The sequence below is a fragment of the Talpa europaea genome (genome assembly GCF_964194135.1).
Source record: "Talpa europaea genome assembly, chromosome: 9".
NCBI classification, from domain to species: Eukaryota; Metazoa; Chordata; class Mammalia; order Eulipotyphla; family Talpidae; genus Talpa; species Talpa europaea.
In genome coordinates this window covers 30,272,310-30,295,254 of record NC_140076.1, presented here as the reverse complement: position 1 = coordinate 30,295,254, position 22,945 = coordinate 30,272,310, and the positions used below count along the sequence as shown (strand labels likewise).

The following is a 22,945-nucleotide window of genomic DNA, read 5'->3' as shown; positions in this document are numbered from 1 at the left end:
TCTCTTGGCGACTAATTCCTTCCCCTAACTCTTGGCTGACTTGCATAGGCTGGGGGCCCCACTCTGAACTGAGAGCCCCTGACCTTCCTCTATGTCTACTGTTCTGGGATTGTCAAAAGACCTGGCAGGAGCCCCAGAAGTGAGGAGTGGAAATCTGGATGATCAGTCATCAGTCTGGACTGAATCTGTCAAGGACTTGGAAGGTCACCTCCATCCTGGCCTCTCCTGGCAGAGTTTCCCAAGGTAGCCTATGTCCTGACTTCCTGTGCTTCTGAGGGCTCTGGAGCCCTGTGGCACTGGCTCCTTAGAAGGGACAGAAGTCCCAACAATGCCCCCTCATGGTCAGGAGCTCAGTGACTGCGAGCCAAAAACTGACAATGGGAAGATGGACTCAAGGCACCTTTCAGACACTGGTTCAGAGGACAGTGTCCTGCCCATGCCTCAAAGGACTGACCTGAACCCACATCGCCCACCTCCCAGGTGCCAGAGCTGTCTACACATCTGACATCTTGTTTCTTCCTCAAATACAAGACCCCTGAGAGGCAGGGATCCCTAACCCCCGCTTTACAGACAAGAAAGTAGAAGCTCAGAGAAGGAATGTGTGATGTGCCCAAAGCCAGATAGCGTTTCAGGGGTTCCAGTAAGGAAAGTGTTGGTGCTCTAAACCAGTAACTTTCCAAACTATCTGATCCTAAGCAATATTCATTCGGATCACTCGTTTAAAAAAATAGAGATTCCAGGTCCTTTGCTGAAGATTTTAATTCAGTAGCCTGGGGTGGGGTCCAGCAAGTACACTGTGATTCTTACTCATGAAGGTTTGGGAGTCTGGGCTGAAGAATGTCACCCCTGTTCCTTGCACCCTGCGCAGAACCACAGCCACTCATCCATTGTTCAAAGTCAGTTTCCTTCCCAGCCCATCACTTGCTTTGATTGCCTCTTCCTTGGCTGAATGAGGTCCCTGTCACCCACCATTGTCTCCTGCATCAATATTTCAGAGCCTAGACTGCCAAAATCTCAGAATCGCCTTGCAAAACTCTGAGTTAAGTGGTAGTGCCTGCTCTTGGGGAATCGCTCCCTCCACCCACTCCCTGGCAGTCTCGCCTTCCAGCTCATGCTTCAGAAATTGGGGCTGGTGTTTCTGACCCCCTGGGGCTAGACTGCTAGCCTCCTGCTCCGTTTGGGTGAGTGTGGTGAGGGCTGTTTTGTTGTGTGTTCTTTTGTACAAGGTCAGCGTCTAGCAATTATTTTTTTTTTTTCTAATCATCTGGGATGGTCTTATCCCAGCAAAGAAAAACACAATACATCCCAGCAAAGAAAAACAAGCAGTTGCACAAAGGAACAGCAAACTAGCCTGAGCTGTGTTCAGTTAGCAAAGGAACGGACACCATCTTCCAGTCCTCCCGCAGCCCTTGGAATTGTGCTGCACATTAATTAGAAATCCAGAGCTCTGGAACCAGGGAAATGACTTTGCGTTTCAATTTAATTCGTTCTCATTTTTTTTGACAGGGTCAAAGTTTACATCTCCAGTTTGAATCTGAAAGCAAATTATATCTGTGTCATTTTTGTATTGACGTGTCCAAGGCTAAAGATCTTTGGCAAACGTTTTCTTCTGGGAATCAGTGTGGTTCGTATTGTGCAGACACTGACAGCAAGCTTATCTGTGCCAAGAGCTGTGGTGGTCGCTGGGAGTGAGCAGACAGGGGAGGTGATGAGGGCAGGTCAAGGTACTGGGAGGAGGGCAGTGGTACAGGAGACTGGAAGCAGGATGCATGAGGTGCTCTGGCTGGAGAGAGCAGGGTTTGGGGGCACTTAGTGAGGGAGAGACTCGGGCTGGGCTTTGGAAGTTAAGAGCAAGTATAGCAGCTGCTGTACTCAGTGGCCAAACCATGCCTGGGCCAGGCTGAGCACATAGACACGCCTGCTTAAGTCCTCACACCCACTCTTGATTAGGTATCAGAAGAGCGCATCGTTTAATCTCAGGGGGAAACAAGTGCTTCCTCGTGTGCTGGCCAGCTGTGTGACCTGGAGCAGGCCATCTAACATCTCTGACTCTTATCTTATTGTTCCATGAAATGGGGGTGCAGGGATTACCCAGAGAGTGGTTGTGAGAGTTAGAGGAAATGGCCCGCACTGTTGAGTGCTGTGGGAGAGATGGGTAAAGGAGAGGGATCTGGTCAGGTCCAGCCAGTGGGGTCATCTCCCCACCCGAGAGGCGGGGGATCATTATGACATCGCCATACAACTGGCGGTGTCAGAGCTGGGAGTTGAACCCAGGCCTGTCTGACTCAGACTTATCTTAACCTCAACCTATTGACATGGTGGCTAAAAATAATCAAAAGGACCATGTCAAGTACAGAGCTGATTTGCTCACATATTCCATACAATATACAACAGAGTTCCCCTGGAATCAGCAGCTCTCCTTGTAGAGGCCTGACTCCATCCCAGGCAGGCACCAGTACCTGCCTATGGGCTCCTCTGGACTCCCCTTCCCTGTACTTCCCTCCATGGGCCACTCAGCCCTCTCACCACCTGCTTCCACATCCATCTCCCCCATCAGACAATTGCGGAATTGCTGAGGGCAGGGACTTGAGAGCTGAATTTAAGTAAAAGTTGGGAAATCACCCCATGGTCAAATACCTTTCAAATAGAAAGTTTCCCTTTAACAGTAGCAGGTAGGAAATGTAAGTGTGTTAATAAACCATGGAGCTGGCAGTTTTAAAATATTAATGATTTCTAGAATTGAAAATGCAAATAGCTGTCTGGAACCCCTCCACTTGGCATTAAAGAGAAGGGCTTGGAAAGGACACCATGGGGAACTCGGGACTGGAGAATATGATCTTGCTGGAAGATGGGAAGACAAATAGACATTTACCACCTTGTTATTGCTGCATTAGCACCACTAAAGAGCAGGCCTCAGTGCTTCCTGGGAAGTCAAGTTAATCACACGGGCACTATTGACAGCGTAGCTTTAAAGTGAGCGAACTGCTAGCTCGTTCATTCAACAATCACCTAGAGAAAAACTCCTGGTGCTGTGAGGGGGGTGCTCGCCCTTCTGTATGTGACCTGCCCTTTACCCTGAATGAGAAAGGGGAGATGGAGTGGGAGAAGAAAGAGAAGAGACCCCAGTTCAGCCCTGGGTCCCTTGGTCTATGTCTGGGCTGTGATCAGGGCTCCAAGCTTGACCCAGGTGAGGGAGCTAGTCGGGCTCACTGTCACCCACCATGCTGGCGGTGGTGGCCGGCACTCCCTTGTCAAAGAGCACTGAGTGCCAGTACCTGCCTTTATGTAAGTCTCCAGATTGCTGGGGGGTGCCCTAGACCTCCAAAACAGATTTGCTTTCAGTTTTATAATGTTCCCTGGCTCCTGATAGTAAGCTTCTGGAGAACAGCACTATGACTGCTTCCTCTAGTGAGCCCCAGGGTTAGCACACAGTGAGTGCAAGATGCTGACGTAGAATGGAAGGGGCTTTTCTGACCAGCGGTGTCTCAGTCCTATGAGTGAAGAGATGGGGGCTGTGGAACCATTTTGGTTCTGAGTGAGTCCTGGCCCTCCTGACCAGCCGTGTGGTCAGGGCACGGAGAACCAGGGGGAAGCTGAATGGCATCCAGAAGGCAGTGGGGTGAGTGCAGGACTGGGATGAGAGGAAAGGTGGGGGTGGGGTAGGTAAGGGTATGTTCCACTGTGCTGAACAGTCTCGCTGAACAGTCAGTGCTGACAGGCTGCCCTCTCCCTGACAGACACACACTGCCCTGTCAGGCCTCTGAGGCCTGAGGGCCAACTGAACACACCTCTTTGTGTGTTCCTGGTGCTGGGCAGTCAAGAACTGCCAGTTCCTTTATGGTGACTTAGCCAGTTCCCATCAGGGAGCACTCATGCTGATAGATGAACCCACAAAAGGAGAGCTTTGCCCCTTCTTCTCAGAATGCCGAAGATCTGTTTCCCTGTCATCCCAGGGTCCCCAGAAGGTTCACACTTTCGACATGTGTCTGGATTTATGTCATCCTCAACCCTTTTCTGCTTTCTTCTGCTCTTTGCTGTGTCCTGAGTGCAGCTCTGAGGACCGAGCTCTGGGCAAGGGAGGGCTGAGCTATAGGGGAAAGAGCCCGGGGTCTTGGCATCAGAGTGGCCTGGGTTGATCCCAGCACAGCTGCTTACCACTTGTGGGGTCTGGAGTTCATCTCACCGCTGTAACCTGTGTGTAGGACGGGGACCAGAACACCTGCCCTCAGGAGGCCTCCACGTAAAATGAGATTAGACATAAAACAAAATTAGCCCCTGGTGCCTGCAAGAGCAGATGCTCAAGTGCAGTGATTTCCCTTTCTCTTCTGTGCTCCCAGACCCCTGGCTCTGTATCCTGGCATGCATGGATGGGGCCCCACCACGTTCTTGATTGCAAATACAGTAATTCTCCTCTTTCATCCTGTGAAAAATGCTTTTTTTTCTTTCCTTGTGCACCTGGCTTCCATTTCTGCTATAAATCAAATCTGTTTGCTCTAAGCCTGTGAGTTCCAAGAACTGCTGTCCCTCTATTATCTCAGTACTTCTTGTCCTGTTCCCAGGAAGGGACAGTGTCTGCAAGAAATTTTCTGCTTGATGTATACATGTTTCTTATCGATGCTTCTCCACACCCGCTCCTTGTTGTTATGACCAGTGTGGTTTATCCAGAGCCATCCCAAGCTACCTCCTGGGTCCTCCAAACCTCTGGGAGCACAGTATTTTAGAACTGGAGGGGTTTGAGAGGCCACCTAGTGCTGTCTCTCCTTGCTGTGATGTGGTGATAAGACTGAGGGTCAGAGAGGAGATGGCTTGGCCCAAGCTCGCACTGGACCAGTGGTTCTCAATTGTGATGCATGTTAAAGAAATAATTTGCTCGAGTCCTTTCTCAGAACCATGGTGGCGGCAGGGAAGGGACCTGAGCTTCCCTCATTCTAATATGTAGACCCAGCTGACACCCAGAGAATAAGATGTATTTCTTGTCAACATCTTAGCTCACATATCTGGAGAATCAAATAACTATTCATAGGATCTCGTTCCTGAGGGAGGGCTGAGTCTGTCACAGGAAGGCCCGGCTGGAACATGAGCGTCACCCTCTGCAGACAGGGAGTACCTGCATGCGTGTTTTTCATCAGCACTGATTCTATTTAACAAACATATTGATGTGATTTCTGAGGTGTCAGACACTGTTCTAAGTGCTTTACAAACACCGACTCATTTACTCTGGAGAGCATGGCTATGACTAGGAGACAGTCCACTGTGGTCCCCATGTGATGGGTGATAAGACTGAGGGACAGAAAAGTGGAGAAACTTGCCCAAGGTCACCCACTCAGAGTGGTGAAGTCACTGCCTGAGACTCTGCTTGTCAGTCCCTCCCCAGTTCTCAGCTCTTTGTCTGTGCGTGTGTATGCGTGTGTGTGTGTGTGTGTGTGTGTGTTTACCTTCTGGCCCCAAGTCCTTCCTAGATGAAAGAGTTTGTGGGAAGGAAACACGGAAGGCAGACTTTACTGGGTCTCACAGCTTCAAAACCCAGGTCTGCTTGACTCTAACCCCTTGTGTCTCAGGTATAGTCCAAGGAAGAATTTGTTTAGAGTCCAAGTTTATGCTAGAAGCTCTATCCTAGCAGCAGATAATGCCACTCTCTAAAAACACCCTCTGGAAATATATTCTTGCAAATTACAATTTTATAATTTATTTTATTCACGAAAGACTCCATTTAATCCAAGTCACGAAGCTATTAAGACAGTAGGGATATATAACTTCCTAACTCAGGTTAACAGGGGTTTATTTCTTTAGCCAGCTGCAGAAATATTAATTATGGAAATAGATGCAAATAGTCAGCTCTTTGCTTGTGTGCCACGCTGCAGAAGCTCCCCCCTCCCTCACGCAGACCGGGCCTGCCAAGAAGACTTGCTGCCCCAACGGACTGCCTGGCTAATGGGATATTGACAACCTGCCCAGTTCAACACTAAAGCTTCTTTCACCGAGAACTTGACCAATCCAATTTTCAAGTAGCACGCCTAGGGCTCTAGCAGCCTGCTGTGGTCACTGTTCCATTGTGTGAAGTGTGTGCTGGGAGCCTAATATAAATCAGTGGGCCCAAATTTAGAGCACAGGTGAAGAAGTCATTCAAGAACTGATCCCACGTTTCTGGTCTAACCTGTGAAAACCCAGTTCACGGTGAAACCGTGGTCGAGCGACTTTCTCTCTCGGAGCCTCTGCTGATAGTCATACTCAGCTCTAAATGCCTCTGTTCTGTGACCTGACGTGTGACATCAGGCAGCATTCTAAAGTTCTCAGCTGCTTTTTGTGGTGGAAACATCCTCCCTGGAGCAAGAAGGAACCGCTCCAGGGAGAGCTGGTGTTTAGTGGCAGTGATGGCTGGCTAGTCCACTTACGGGGCTGTGCTCCTCAGCCCGCTGTTGAGACTGCTGCGTGCCAGGTGGCTTCTGCGCAGAGTTCACAGCATTTTGACACAGTCTTTTTGTTTCAGCCACATAGAGGCAGCTGCTCTGGCACAACTGTTTTGATCTGGGGACATTTTGACACAGTTGAGGAAACAAACCATTACACCTTCAGTTGTTGTTTTTTAATTTACCAAATTGTGTTTCAAGGAGACATTTCACACTACGTCCACCTCTCCATCCCTGCTCCACTTCTAGCATGGGGGCTGGGGGTGGGCTCTGGGTCAGGGGTCAGCACATCAGTGATGATGAGGGAGGCAGGGGAGTACGAAATTGGTGGGAGTGAAGGACAACAAAGGTCAGCTCTGTGGTAGGTGGGGCAGGGGGGTGGGGGGGTCTGTTTCACCCAGCACCTGGTAATTTTCAAAAGCAATTTTACATTTAGATGTAGTTATTCAAAACTCTTACATCAAAACAGCCATGTCAAAATGCCCTTGTATATCTCAGACAAAGGAAATGAATGCCAGGAAGAGATGTACAAAACAGGGCTTCGGCCCCCCAAAAGCTCAGTCACGAGAGGGGAAAGGTGGGGACGGAGAGAAAAGCACATTACTATTATACCCCTAGGCAACTGCTGTAATAGCAGAAGGGCCTAGGAGGAAACAGAGCAGGGAGGGTCCCACACCCGCAGGGCAGCTTGCCTGGTGGAGGGGGTGACCTGAGCTCAAAAATATTTGTTGAATAACTCGAATAGCAAACATTAATTGAAGGCTTACCACGTAACCAGCACTACTATTACTGCTTTTTTTTTTTAAAATCATTTCATCCTCTTAACTTCTCAATGAGATGAATATTCTTCCTCTCGCTGTATAACTAAGGAGACTGAGACACACAGATGTCTAGTGACTTTCCCCAAATCGCACAGCTAGTCAAGCCAGAGTCAGAATTCGAAATCAGGCATGGCCAGGCTGAGTCCTGCTCTCCCCCTGGCCGCCTGGGACTTCTCATGAGGGCTGAGCAGGGGCGCGTGGGGAAGGTGGCCACTGAAGGAACACAAGCTTTGATTTATGAAAACAGGCGCACTCTCTGTGCACTGCTGACCAGCTGGATGGCCTCGGACAGTTGGCTGACCCCAACTACCTCTTTAATCTTGTTTCCTTGGCCTTCCTGCTCCCCCTGACACGTCGCTCAATACATGTTCTGCAGCGAGCGTGAGTATCTGCCAGCTGCCCTACTGAGTGTCAGAGTTCATCATAAACTGTAAAGTCACGGGTGTTGTGAGTTTATTTATTATAATGACTTTTATTTCCTCTCACCACTGACTTTCTCTGCCTACCATGGCTGTGGCCACACCACAGACAGTCTAACACCCGATGGGTGAGGCCTGGGTCAGTTCAATTTCTCAGAGCCCAGAACAATCCAGTTTCCCTGGCTTCTCTGAAGATGTTGTGTTGAGAGGGAAAAAAAATTGCACTCTTTAATAGAAATACTTTTCCTTCATTAAATGAAATCTCCAAAGCCCAGTAGCATTTTCGGTGCTCATATAAAGATGCCAGTGGGGATTTGAGATTGAAAGTGGTATTTTTATACAAGTCAATGAAGATCTCACTAGGAAAGAAAGAACACTCTTCAAATCTAAATTCCTCCAGCATCCGGCAAGATGGATCTCTGCTCACTCAGGGCTGGGATCACATTACTCCCAGCCCTACCAGGAAACTCTTTTTCCTGAAGCTCTTCGAGTGATCATAAATACTGGTTCTGTTTTGGGGAAATTGTATTAATCGCATCTTTCCAAGGCTGCAAACCGTTCAACTTGGATTTCTGTTTACATCTCTGATAACTTTGTACAGAGACTCAGAAATGGGTGGGCATTTGAGCCAGAGGCAGAGGTGTGGCCATGCTTGGTATGGTGTGGCAGGAGGATGAACTTTGCTCTCAGAGGGGTCAGAAGAAAAAACAAGTCTCAGGAGATCAAAGACTGAATTCAAATTCCAGCTGTGAGTCTTGCTAACTGGGTGGCCCTGGGCAGCACAGTTGAGCTCAGATTTCTTATCTGCAAAGGAAAACAGTACAATTCCCACCAGGCCAGGTGAGACTGGGCCATACTACATGAAAAGTGCCTCAAAACCATTCTTCTTCACCACCACTCACCTGACAGGTGTCATCAATCTCATAGCAATTATTTTGGTTACCTATGGCCAAGGAACAACCTCGCTCATCCCCAAATGTGGTGGCTTACAATGACAATTGTCTTGTATTTTGCTAGGAAGTCTACAGTCTGCCTGCTTCTGCTCTGTGTTGCCTGGGTCTTGAGCAGAGCTGACTCTAACAGCTCATTTTACACATGGGTAATCAGGGATGAAAGCCGGCGGGAAAAAGAGGTTTGTCTGGAGCTATATAGCAAGTTAACATAACTATGTAGCATGTTAAGGAACAGACCTTCCTGTAAGGAAAGAAACACTATAAGGTACTAGATTTGGGGGTGGTGAGACCCCCCCCACCCCACCCCATGCCAATAAAACCACGGGAGGGATTGCGTTTTGTTCTTAACTGGCTGCTTTGTCCCTCTGGAGACTTCAGGTTTGGGATCTGGTGGCTCTGGGCCTTACCTGCCCCAGGCTCCCTCATGCAGGAGGCAAGAATTCTCTCCCCTGACAGGGCTGATGGAGGAGTCAATAGCAGCTAGCGGATTCTCAATAAATGGCATCTGTGAACAAAAGGTGCTGTTCTCTGCTCTGCCTCTAGCATCCCAATGCCTGCCCCCTTCAGCCTGCATTGCCCAGAAAGCAGGAGAGGTCTCTTACTGTGACTAGCAGGCAGGCTGAACTCTTGCCTTTCACTATGGAAAAAATCCATTATGGAGAAGTCATTTGTCAAAGCCCACTGTTTAGTGGCTTTCATTTACATATTTATCAATTTTGATTAGAATGTATTGTCTTCGACTTTCATCCCAGCTTTCACCTCTTCCTGCCCTCTTTTCCTGGAGAAACTGTTTTTGTTGTCCTTCTTGCAAAAGGGCACAGTGTAATCCAATTTGCATTTGCTAATAAGCCTGAAACCAAACCTGGCCAGGAATTTCTAGAGGCTGGAAGAGAACTCAAAAGGCAGGGCACATGTTGGGGGGAAAGCCTGGGCACTTGCTCCTGGCCCAATGTACTTAGGTTAACAAGTACTCTACAACTATCCCACCACTGTTTATTGTGCACCTTCTGTGTGCAAGGCACTGAGAATACAACCTGGGAAAAAGCAAGGCCGAGTTTTGGCTATAGCTTTGCTGGGAATCTAGTGACCTAAGTTTCTGCATCTGTAAGATCAGGCCGGGGACCAAGTGACCTCTAATTGTAAGTTACCATTTTTTAAATATATACTAATACATTCTTTCATTAAATTCTTTTTTTTTTTTAAGATTTATTTATTTGTTTATACAAGCACTGGGTATAGTCAGAAGTGTGGGAGGGTGAGAGAATTCACCAGAGCCAGAGTGGGGAACACAACAGGCAGACTGATGAAATACACTGCTGAGGGGAGCAGCAGGCACAGCCAGGAGAGGTCTGTCGTGCCATGTGTGACCCTCACCGGTGGCCGGGGATTGAACCGGCGCTGCAGAGGCTGCGGGCAGCTTCGCAGCCCCAGAGCTCAACCGCTGTGCCACCAGGGGAGGCCCTCTTTCATTAAATTCTTACAAGATTCCTATGAAGTGGATAAAATTTACTCATTTTGCAGCGAATGACCTTGGGCTCAAGGTCATGTGTAGCAGGATGTAGCAGACAGAAGGACCCTCCTTCTGTCTGATTCTAGAATTTAAGTTTATAGCCATGAGACCAGAGTATCAGAGCTTTTGAACAACAGGAATGGTATCTGGTTCGTCTTCATGTCCTCACAGACCATCTCAGAGTTTGGCATATGGTCCATGTTATAAAATATATATTGGATTGAACTAAAGAAGAAAATCCTTCATCATAAACCTGCTTGTCTGTGGGGCTCAGGTCTGCCCTCCTCTCCTCCACTATCTCAGGTAAAGGCTGGTGGAGCAGCTGGGGTTTGCACCCCTCAGCCCCCTTCAGGACCAATTCCCTCAGTTCCCAAGAGTGTTGGTGGCTGACAGCTCACAGCTGAGTTCATCCCTGGAAATTGCACTCAGCTCAAGGCAGCCACTTGCCTAAGGTGATGGCCCTACCCTAGGGGCAGCCAGCATCCAAAATCTAATCGACGCAAGACATAGCATTGCCTCCTGGAGCAACTATGAGGGGTCCTCCTGGCCCAGAGCTCTCCTTGAAATTGATTAGTTTCTGTTGATGGTCCCAATCCTGCTGAGCTCACACCTCTGCAAGTGTCCCCAGAGCAATCCCCAGAAAACTCCCATGTGAAAGTGTGTGAGCAGAGTCTCCCACTGCTTCCCAGAGACCCAACCTCAGCAGGTATTCTGGGCAGGTAGCTCTGGCTACAACTTTCTGGAGACATTTGGAGGATGCTAGGATCAAGACAGATGGTGGTATGGGGCCTCCCCCATGGCGCAGCGGTTGAGCGCTGGGTTGTGAAGCTGCCGGCGACCTCTGCGGCGCCGGTTCGATCCCCGGCTGCTCCCCGGCCACTAGAGGAGAGTCCCACATGGCATGCAGACCTCTCCTGCCGCCCGCTGCTCCCCTCAGCAGTGTACTTCGGTCCTTCTGCCTGCTCTGCTCCCCGCTCTGGCTCTGGTGAATTCTCTCACCCTCCCGTGCTTCTGACTGTACCCAGTGCATGTATAAACAAAACAAACAAACAAGTAAATAAATAAAACATGCCTCTATAAAAAAAAAAAAAAAAGACAGATGGTGGTAGAAAGAGTGTTCCTACTATTAGCCTACTACCCCTAAATCCCACCCCCAACCAAGACTGTCTACCTGCCCCCTTGCCTAGAGTGCCAGCCCCAGCCCCTGTAAGCTTCTGCATTTGCTACTTATACAGGTTTAGACAAATCACTTAAACTTTCTGGATCTCAATTTCCTAATCTATAAAGTGGGGGTAAGATTAATAGATGTGGTGTTGGGGTCCATGAAAACTTTTTAGAAATGATGTGTAAAGTGCCTGACACAGAATAAGTTCTGAATAAATATTACTAAATTGCTTTTGTAACCAGTTAATAGTATTGTCCAGAATAGCATAGAGGTTATGAACACAGATTTCTGGAGTCAGACTGCCTAGCTGGGGTCTCTGGTTCTGCAGTCATTAGCTGTGAGAACTAGGGCAAGGAATTTAATGTCTCTTGGCCTTGGTTTTCTGTAAAATGAAAATAATAACAGTGCCTAGCCACCTAATAGATATTCAGTAAGTATTTCATGAATAAGGAAATAGCAGATGGTAGAGGGATATACTAACAAAAGGGATGACTTTGTGTATGTGTGTGTATGTGTTATTTGTTGAGCTACACAGTGCACTTCTGTCTTCAAACACCTTTTTACCTGGGGAGAATAGTGTGGCTGCCCCACTTCACTTGAATGTTCCCTTGTGTCCTTGAAATGTCACCACCAATGAGCTTCCAGTTTCACTATCATTTATGAGTTGTTCTTGGTCTTGTTCAGCTTCTTTTCTACCCTGGCTTTGTACAAACATACTTTCTCATCATCCCCGCTTCCTTCACCAAGAATATGTTTAATTGGCTGTGTACGAGTCTGGGGATTCAGTGACAGGAGGGAGGACGGTGTCCCATGTCACACCACCTCAGAGCTGCTACATTACCTTAAATTGATTTTGCAAATGAAAGCTAAAAGCTAAGCAAAGGCGACCCATCCATTTTGCCTAAAGATGATTATAATGCTTTTTTACGGCCTCCTAAATGACAAAGCAATTTGTTACCTGCCTGCATCAACATTTGCTTATATTAGCACCCGAGATGCTTGATTTTTATTAGCCCCACGTTATCATTTTATGAAGACACAGGGGCTCAGTAAAATTAGTGAGCAAATAGAATGCCCATTTTGCATTTCCCTGTGGTCAGCAGAAATGCTGAATGCAATTGAGTTGGTATCGGGTCAAGGGAGACATCCATAAAGGTAGCCTTCACAGAGGGCTTTGGTAATGCCATTTATCATTTCTGGACTGCTGGGATAGATGGGTCAGTGTTAACAGTGTTCTTAAAAAGGGTTTGGTGTCTTTTTTTTTTTTAATTTTTAAGTGAAAAAGCAATACAAATACTAAAACAGTGGCTCAATAATGGATAAAACGAGACTCTCTTGTATACAGTGTGGATGGAATGAGCAGGTTTAGCATCTTATATTGTTATTAGTGTATCCAGGTGGAGACAGACAGGGAAGTGAATGGGGCACTGGCTGGGAGCTGGGGCTTCTCCCTCTGTCTGTCAGCCTCAGTTCCCTTACCTGTAAAATAGAGTTGACATTGTCCACCCCACAGAGGCATGACATAGATGAAATAAGATAATGTGTGTGTAAGTTTCTTTATAAACCATGATCTACATGAATATTTTTAACTTAATTAAAAAGTCTGTTCCAGAGTACCTCCTCCTTTCAGGGACCTAGGAAAGATGTAGTTTCTCTTGATGTCTAATTCCTCTTTTAAACCATACACTTCTTAGAGGAGGTGAAGTTTCCCCTTCCCTTTGTTCCTAAAAGTGCCTGGCATAAAGCTGAGCACAGAGTGAGTTCTTAAGATGCATTTTGGTTCCATTGCATATTTGCTGACATTCAGAGGCACCATATTAGGGAAGCAGTGACCTCATCCCCACTGTTCACTCCAATTGTCCCAGCAAGTCCCAAACCTTTAGGACTAGGTTTAATAAAGTCATTAAATTTTATTTTAGTCTCTTACGTTGATCCATTAACTTGAGAACATGGGCCATAATCAAAATGACCTATCTCTGGCATTTCTGAAACTGAAAGCTTATTATTTCTAATAGCCCCTTCCCTCCAGAAAATTTTCTAGCATAGATAGAATTCTTTAATCCAACTTCTCTCTATGTTCATTTCAGAATTTCCTTCAGGTCATTGTTTGTTCTGTGTCATTGAGTACTTCCTTTGCTTCTGGCTAACTTCCCTTCCTGGCCTCTTTGTTCTAAGAATGACATTCTTGACTACTGCTTTTGTCTAATAAAATTTGTGCATAATAGCTATATTTTATTATATAAATGAGACTTTTTTAGAGGCAGCAAGAGCTTAGGCTCTGATTCTGAGTCCTATTCTTACTTCTTGACATACCTAATTTCATTTAATGTTGAATATTATGAATTATACATTGTTGCATATCTGGATTTTGTTGTCTTCCTTTAAAGAAAGTTGGGCTTTGTGTAACAGAGAGTTATATTTCTTTTGTTTAGTTTATCCTTTTGAGATTTATTTTGAAATTTTGTTAGAATGAATCTAAAATAGTTTAACCCCACAACTAAGGTATAGCCTTTTTTGTCTTCTATACTGAATGCCCTGGATGATCAGTGAGGACTTCCAACTTGGAATTCTAATGATTGCTAATCCTTTGTGAGCCCTGTACAGTTCACAGCTCAGTGGTCACTTTGTCATGAAATTGTGGAGAACCACTCTGTGTGTGCACATCTTAGGATGGAAGAAAGACTCATGAGGACTCTTACAGATTTCTGGAATTATTTTCTATAGAACTCCCTCTTCTCTGGAACACACAATTTCCTGCAACTGCCACCTACTTCTGTTTCTCAGAACTCTAATCTCAGTGACTTCCATACTTTGCTCAGATACCCTTCTCTGGTCTTTGTTCTGGAATGGGCCTCTAGGCAAAAAGCCAGGGCAATCATAGGGCATACCTCCTTTGTTTCCCCCTTTTCCATGGAGTAGTTTTGCATCACCTATGTCCAGTATCTGAAAGCAATTGTTTTGTATATTTTGTCCAATTTTCTAGTTGCTTAAGGTGAAAGAGAAATCTGGTTCATCATCAAGATCCAACAGGGGTTTGAGTTCTAATCTCAGATCTACACCCATCCCTCACTGAGCCTTGGTTTCTGCTTCTATAAAAAAGTATTAACTGTGCATGCTTTGGTAAGGAGTATAAATAATAAGTATTATGTATCTGATCTATAAGGGGACAATTAACTGGCAGCTGGTAGTATTACTATCATTATTATAAATAGCTACTTTGATTACTCCATCATTTACGGCATGTTTACTGTGTACTATACAATATATAAGCTTTTAAAATCATTACAACAATCCTATGAAGTAGATATTACTAAACATATTTAGAGTTTAGCAGATTGAAAGCCAGAAAGGATACACACTTGCCTAGATCTGGGATTTTACTTTACTCTTATGACTTTTTCAGTTGATCAAAATACTGTGATCAGTTGCACAAGGAATGGGAACATTGTCTTTATATATTGAGTAACTAGGGACATAATTTAATTAGTCAGCAATGACTGAGCCTTAATGGTTCTAACCCAATAATTTAAGAGGCAAATGTAGAGCACCAGCCCATGCCCTCCCCTCTCTCCACCATATATCAACCCCTTCTCTCAGTTTTCCCTGTCTTCTGTAGTAACAGTCTTCCATTTTATTTTACAGACAATCTTCGGGAAGGGGCAGAACAAAAGGTGGTATTCATCACAGGAAGAGTCCACCCAGGAGAAACACCCTCTTCATTTGTGTGCCAAGGTAAGTTGCAGAGTATCATGGGCATCCTGTGCTATGGATCCAACTGGAACACTGTGGCAGTCTCTGGAACAGTGTGGTGACATGAAAGTCATTATCTTGGATAGGACTTTGCTTCACTTCTTTAAAAAGGTTATACTTGATCTCCATTAAGACTAATTTCAAAAAGTGTTTATTGACTACATGTCTGCTAGGATGTATAGATAGGTGGGTGGATGGATGGATGGATGGATGGATGGATGGATGGATGGATGGACAGATGGATGGATGAATGGACAGATGGGTGACTAGGTAGGAAGGGCTGAATGAAGTTCTCTCATGTGTGCTGCATTGAGGATGAACCACAGTCATCTACTTTCCCTAGCTCTGTTTTACTTGTCTTCAGCGGCTTATAAAAACAAGAAATCTGGCCCAAGTCAGTGTGTGTGTTGGTAGAAGTGCAGTGAACTGGGGAAGTAAGAACTGAAATTATCTATTCACTCATTTTAACCTCAAAATGATCATGAGGTCAAAAGGAGATTAAAAAACCCACAGAGTTTATATAACTTGAGGGAGGCAGCATGCTGCTATGATAGTATAGGAGATTTGTAGTAAGACAATTCAGAGGTCAAATATTGGCTCTGCCACTTCCTAGCAGTGTGACTTCAGTTTCCTCAAATGTAAAATAAATCAGGATAGCAGTGCTTGTCTGAAAAGGCTGTTATGAAGCTGGCATGAGATGAATACAAACAAACACCCAGTCCTGTGCCTGGCCCACAGCAGACACTCAACAGATGTCACATCCTCCCCCACAGAATCAGGGATGGCAAGGCAGGTGATCTGCAAATAAACATCACAATAAGCAAATAAATATGCAAGTATTTTTCACATTCATATTCTTCCAGTGCTGTGATTAGGCACAATTACATCCCCCTTGTTTTAGACAAGGAGACCTTATTTCAGGAATAAGAAGGAATTGACCAAAGACAATTCTTGGCGTGTCCTGACTCCTCACTCCAGTCATCTTAGCTTTTACTCCTTCCAGTCTCTGTCCCTAGCATTGTCCTTGCGATTACCTTTCCTTGGTCTCTCCTGGTTTTACAAACCCCTTGCAGCCATCTGTCAGATACTAAACTTGGCAGCCAACCTGTTCCCCAGCTGATTAGAGGCACCTATTTTGTCCTTGTTTGTAAAAAATACAGCATTCTTACTATCAATAGCTTTATTCCTGCAAGTTCAAATTCCTGTGCCCACCTCCTCCGTGGGCAGTAGACAGAGGACAGGGTCACCATCCCATTTTACAGACAAGGGCCCATGTGTAGAGATGGTGAATTGATCTCAGGTGCTCTCTCTGTTGAGCATGTTTTTCCAAAAAAGGAATCTGGATGGTGCTGAGTTGACAGACTCCATGCTGTCCTGCAGGCTTTCAATCAATGTTTACTCCTTGGCAGAGTCATTTAATGTCTTCCCACTACCATCTCAAGATCAACTCCAAACTCCTTGACATGACATTCAGATCTCTATGATCTGGTTCTTGCCAGGTTCTCTGGCCTCAGCCTCATTATAACCCAGCCTTGCAGAGCTTAATGCCTGAATAGACAATCTTCTCTCTACCACCAGACCTTTGCATCTGCTGCTCTGCCTGGAAGATCTTGTACATTCTCTTTGTACCTGGCAAACACTTCCCATTCTCAAAGTTTATTTCAAGTACCCCAGGTAAGCCCTCAGCCTACTCCCTCCAGCCCCCTGCTCTGTACCTGCATTGGGGCTTACCTGGAGGTGATCTTTATTATCCTGATTTATAACCTATTTGATTTATGTTGCTTTATATCTCTTTAAACCACGAGCTATTTGAGGCCAAGGGGTGGGTCTTCAAGTGTCATTTTCTACATCTATAAAAGGGGCATTATGTTTTCATCTCATGGGGCTGTTGTGAGAGATAAATGCTGTGTTGGCTCCAGGCTACTATATCTGAATTCAGAGAGAAGAGCCTCAAGGTCACACAGCCAGTAAATAGCAGATAGACGTTTTGAATCTGGGTCTGGCTGGCTCCCAAGACTCCTTTACCCCATTCAGGGATAGAAAATCCTAGAAGGTCAAACTTCATGCTTGGAAGAAAATAGCACTCCAGCCACCCCAGAGCAATGAATGTGCATTTTACAGATGAGGATGTGGAGGCTCAGGGAAGTGGCTTATTCAAAGTCACACAGCTGGCTCATGGCAGCTCTCACCCTGGGACCATCTCCCCAGTCCAGTCCGCCTTTTTTCCTATCTCTGTAATAGTCCCTTAAGACACACAATTCATCCTTCTTCAAGGCAGTAAAGATGGGTATTATTTCCCCACTTTACCAATGAGCATGGAGATATACCCTTTCCTAAGAATATCTCAGATGCCTGGGCCAGCTCGGACCACAGTCCCACAGGCCTCACTCAGCTGGGCTTTCTGCTGCAGGCCCAGATCTCAGCTTGACCCCACACCCACCCTGTTCTGGGGAGGGTAGGAAGGTCCAAGGCCTAGAAGGACAATGACTGAGATCACATTGGTTCTGTTAACTCTTCTCCATTTCTGGCTCACTGACCTTGAGCTGGGAACAGACATGTGGGGCCTGGTCCTCCCCATCTGGCTGGGACCACAGCTCTCCCAGCCGAGCTGCTGACGCACCTGCTGCTGGGAGTAGAGCGAGTCATGTCATCACAAAACTCTGGAAGGGGCAGCATTGGGGGTGGGGGGCTTTGGCTTCCTCAGGCTCTGCTTGACGGATAGGCAGCGAAAGTCAGTCCCCCTCTGCTGCCCCAAGCCCAGATCCTGGCCTCCATGAGGACAAACTCTCCCAGGCCTCAGCTACATTGTGAACATGCAAAGGTGCCCTGTGAGGCCCTGTAGCAGAGTGTGTGTGAGCAAGGTCTCTAGAGCCAGGCTGCCTGGGGTTGGATCCCAGCTCCTCCACTTCCTACAGTATGACCTTGGGAAAGTTCCATAACCTTCCCATGCGTTCCTTAGGTCCTTTGCTTCCAAAGGGAAATCAGAATCAGAATCCTGTCTCATAAGGTTGCTGTAAAGATTAAATGAGTTAATAACTAAGAATTGAGAATGGTGTCTGCAATACAGAAGACACTAAAGTATTATGGGGAATAGGGTGTTAAGTAGCACGATAATTGATGCTTTGCAGGCCCCAGGCATGGGTCTTCTAATCTTTCCGTGAATCTAAACCTGGGTGCGTGACTCCTCGGCTGTGTGCCCCCTACCCTGTGCAACCTGCTGGAGTCCTAGCTGGAGCCTCCTTGTTTATGTAGAGTTTGAGTCCTGCCACTAGCTGGGCACCCCCGGCAAGTCCATGGCTAGCACAGTCTGTTTCCTCCCCTGCACAATGGGAGCAGCAGGTAGTTCTTCAGGAGCTTCTGGGGGATTCAATGGGCCTTCTGCTCCACACCCAAGTGCCCACTGGCATTGAGAATGTGATAGAGGGGTCTTGTGCTCAGGGTTTTCTGTAGGAATAAAAGGAGCAGGGAGAAGAACACACACACACATACACACCCGGACACCACCCACTCACTTAGCAGAACCACCAGGAGTAATCACAATCCAATATTCCCCTCCCCCAGCAGTGCAATAGTGACCTTTGTCCCTAGGTCTCTTCCCTTCCCCTCCTCCTTTCCTCCCACTGCTATCCCTCACCTGTTCTGTCTTCTCTATAGAGAGCGCTAACAGCCCCCTTTATAATCAGAACCCTAGGAGTCATGATGGGGTTGCTCACTTCCTTAATCTTTTCATCTGTGAAATGGGCAGAACCGGGCGATTGGGAGGGTGAGAATTTCCGCTCTGAACTTCAGGTTCTTCAGGATCAGACTCCCTATGATTCCATAATTTGGGGACCCTGACATGACTGAAGGCAGACAGAGGCTTGGTGCCCAGTCATGGGAGGGTTGCAAGTAGCTGCTATTGCGTGCCCCACATTCTGGGCCCCCCAGAGACCCTCAGCTCTCTTGCTTCCAGCCTGGGCTGTTCCCACTAGAGCATGCTGCCTCTTGGCAGAGAATAGCAACAATAAACTTTACACAGAGCTCTCTAGAGAGAAAATTATGCAGGCATATATGCAAATCATTCTGCAAATCACACACAATTAGACTCCTGGCTCTTCCCATCTTGCCTTAATAAAAAGAATGCTATTTCAAAGCCACTGGAACTGGGTCTGAATGCCATCTAGGCCCCTAGTAAGTGTGGTCAGCACCCTGCCTTTGTTTCCCAGCCTGTAAAATGGAGCCAATGGAGTTACAACTCACTCCAGGTAATGAACACAGAGGGCCCATCACTGGTCCGTTATTATTCATTAATATCATCCCTGTGGAGGACTTTCCCTGCACCAGCACTGAGCTAGGCATCATGAAAATAGTGGCAAAGAGGTAGACCTGGCTTTCCTCTCCTGGAAGGGAAGACAGACTTGAACAGCAGATGCAAGCCTTAAGCCCCTAAACTCGCAGGTATGGGGAATGTGACTTTCCTTGGGTTTTAAAACGGAATTCAGTTTCCATTTTGAGAACACATTATGCCAGAGGCCAGAAACTTAATCTCAGTCATTTTGGGCATCTCTTTCCCTTCAGATTGTGTGACATCAATCAAGAGCTCTGAGCTCTTGGGAATGGTAGGCAAATAGTCTTGTTATCAGCCTCACCATCTAGCCACACTACTTCCCCCAACCCACAGCACCCCGCAGCCCTCTGGGCCTTGCAGAGCCCATGCAGGTCCCCCCTGTGTCAAGGCTCTTAAATTTGTAGACTCTCTCTGCTATATCTGACTCCCCACTATATCCCAACCCACGTTAAGGACACCCCACCATCCATCATCATTACTCCAAACATCCAATGTGGATGTTTGTGGAATGAATGATTATCAATTCAAATAACCCTATACTTTATCAAGCTCTAATGAGTTCCTGGGACCAATGTACTAGGGCATTTATTAGGCACCTGATGTATGGCGCACTGTGCACTAAGTACAGTTTTAATTTCAAATTCCCTGCCATGCTTCCTTCTACTCAAGCCTTCTGTTGTCTTGCTCTCTTCCATCTTCCCATTAAATGAGCTTGAAGGAAGGGAACCATAGACTTGTTTCCTGAAGGGAGAGAGACTTAAGGGGGTTGGTTGTGTCTCCAGAAGGAGGAAGATTGTGCTCCTCACTTAACAGGTGAAGATTCTTATCCTTTGAGGTAGAGGAACCACAGACTGTTAGTGCGGGATGAGTCCTTGGGAATTATTGGGTTCTTTCTCCTAATTATAAAGATAAGAATAGGATCAGAGTCTTTCTGAAAGTCACTCAGTAATTGAGCCAAACTAGAATCCAAGTTTTCTGACTGTAGATCTGGTGTCCTGTCCCCAAAGCCCATAGTCAGCAAATTGTACAGACCAGGACTCCAACTTGCAAACAAATTCTGTTTCTCACTACCCCCATGCTTTCAACCTCTGATCTAAATGGGTTTATTGCAGTCCATCACAATTTTCAGGAGCTGTGGCAGACAGTTAAAATGGAGGCATTCTCACCCAGTCATACAGCGGTTTTCCAGTATGGAAAAAAATGTATCATAGAAAGCTAGAAATTTCTCTACCCAACAACCAATTAGGATTTGTGGTCGGCCCCACCTCCATGTCCTTCTGCCTCCTTTGTCCAAGCAATGCTTTGACCTGTGGTCAGGACAGCCTTTCCTTTCCACTTACTTTCTCTGGTGTTTCTCCTCATATTCTCTTCTTACCTCCTCTCCCTCACCCACCAGGTAAAAGGTGAAAGATCTCTCAGTCTCCTGATGAGTGGAAATGTTTCCTGATGAACTCTGGCCTGAAACCAAGAGATGAGTCTAAACTTAAACTCTCTCTTTGCCCCGCACTCGCGTTGGGAGAGGGAGAGCTCTGGGTGGCTGCAACCTCTGGCCTGGCTTTGTTTTCTCTCATCCTTTCATTAACTGCCTAATTGGCAGCCCAATTAATCTGCTCATCTATGAAGGAGGATGGATCACAATGAGCTTCTCCATTTCCAGAAGCCATTCTCAGAGGCGGCGTGGCCAGGCCTCGAGAGCAGGCTGGCTCCTTGATGGAGGGCTGCCCCCAGAGCCAGGTCAATTAGTGGACAAATTAAGCAATTATTAGCCCCTAACAAGGGCACTTGGCATCATTACCCTGCCTTTTTACTGGCAAACTGCAGCTTTCATACGAGGACCAACAAATAAATTAGGGCATCTGGTCAGCTGCTGCCTCAGCCTCAACGTAAATGATGTCCAACTGGCTTTTGGCTGTCAGTGGACTCTCAGCCCCAGCCTAATGGACACTAAGATGTCCCTCACTGGTCACAGCAGCTTTGGAATTTGCTGCACAGTAATGTGTCTTTCCAAGCGCTCAGTGCCTGCCACTGGGCACATGGGTGTCCTTAGTTATCCTGCTGCTTCCTCCCATTGAAGCCTACTTATCTTTCAGAGCTGAGCGCAAAAGCTTCTTTCTCCAGGATGCCCCTTTCTGCTCTCTCCAGCTGCATTTGGAGAGGACCTTGCACTCTCCCATCTCTCAGAGTAAATGAATGAGGAGAGTGGCAGGTTCAGATCTGCACTTTAGGAAGAGCCCTCTGGCTGTAGTGGGGAGGGTACATTCCAGAGGTAGTTGCCTAGCTCAGCCCAGGCTGGATGAGATGGTGCCTCAGAGCAGGAGAGAGGCAGAGGGATAGAGATGAGGGGGGAAGTCAGAGATGTAAGAAAGAGACTTGGGAACTCCTTGAGTGCAGGAGAGTCACAGAGAATTCAACTCTTGTAGATTTGGTGGCCTGGAGGCAAGGTGGTGTTGGTGCCAGTGAGAAGCAATGAATCCCAGAGTCTGGGAACAAAGGAGCTGCAAAGTGGGGAAAAGACCAGAGTGGGGGACTGTTGAAGAAACAGCTCTTTCATCGTAGGACTTTAACCAAATCCCTCGCCTCTCTGCATCATGGTGTGCCCGTGAGAACACAAGGATTTATATTCTTCAGGCTCCTGACTCCACATTTGTCAAATCAGGTGTCAGTGTCCAGCTGGCAGTGTGTCCACTCGAAAGAAGCTCTTCATTTACCCTTCAGAGTTATCCTGCCTTTCCCCAACTTTGTCAAAACCCAGTGTGGTCTCTAAGGCACAGCTCCAGGGTGATCTATTCTCGAAGCCTCCCAGAGCTCGTTAGTAGGAAGTGGTGGCTCTGTCCCTTCTGCCCTTGGCCTTCGATAATATGTCTTGGACTATCTCTGGGCAATGGAGATGTGTCTGTGACATTCACGGGAAAACAGCTAGTCCACAGCCACGTGCCTCTGGTGGCTGACAACACAGGTCAAAAATCTCCTCTCGAGCACTTGATGTTTTCCAGGCTGAGAAAAATGTGTTTCCTCCTGCTTGAAGTTAACCCAGATGTTTCTCTTTCTCTAGGGATCATTGACTTCCTCATCAGCCAGCACCCTATTGCTCGTGTGCTTCGGGAACACCTGGTCTTCAAGATTGCACCAATGCTCAACCCTGATGGCGTCTACTTAGGCAATTACAGGTGAGGGACATGGGAGACCGTGTGGAAGTTGATATCATGGATGGTGGCATACAAGCAAGAAGAAAAAAGGGGATATATATATGAGGAAGAGTTTTCAATCTACTCATTAGAAGAAGCTTCACCCTGGTTCTTGAGGCTGCAACAAATAAGCCTTGACTGCTTTATGCACAGTCACCACTTGCTGGGGTTTTCTGGGCAGCTTGCTGGACCAGGAATAAAGAGACTTGGCATGAGTCTTGGCATTTATTCCAGTGTAACTTGGGGAACTCACTTGCCCTCTCTGGTGCTGTTTCTCTTGTATAATGAAGACAGTAATCACTTACCTGGCAGGGCAGATGCAGCACCAAAAGAAATGGCAGGGATGAATGTGCCTTGTGGAATATTGCGTGGTGGAGCAAAGATTGCTGCTTCATATCTGTGTTCCTC

The 22,945-nt window shown here is 46.7% G+C and overlaps 1 protein-coding gene across 2 annotated transcripts in view; it reads left to right on the top strand.

Annotated features, from left to right (window-relative positions):
* Positions 1–22,945, top strand: part of AGBL4 (AGBL carboxypeptidase 4) — a gene marked incomplete at both ends in the record, with an annotated part of 969,197 nt that overhangs the window by 836,564 nt on the left and 109,688 nt on the right. For both annotated transcript variants that reach the window (XM_084242049.1, XM_084242048.1), the window contains 2 exons: positions 14,918–15,007; positions 22,405–22,519. In XM_084242049.1, coding sequence (XP_084098175.1) covers positions 14,918–15,007; positions 22,405–22,519 — 205 coding nt within the window. The remainder of the gene's footprint in view (positions 1–14,917; positions 15,008–22,404; positions 22,520–22,945) is intronic.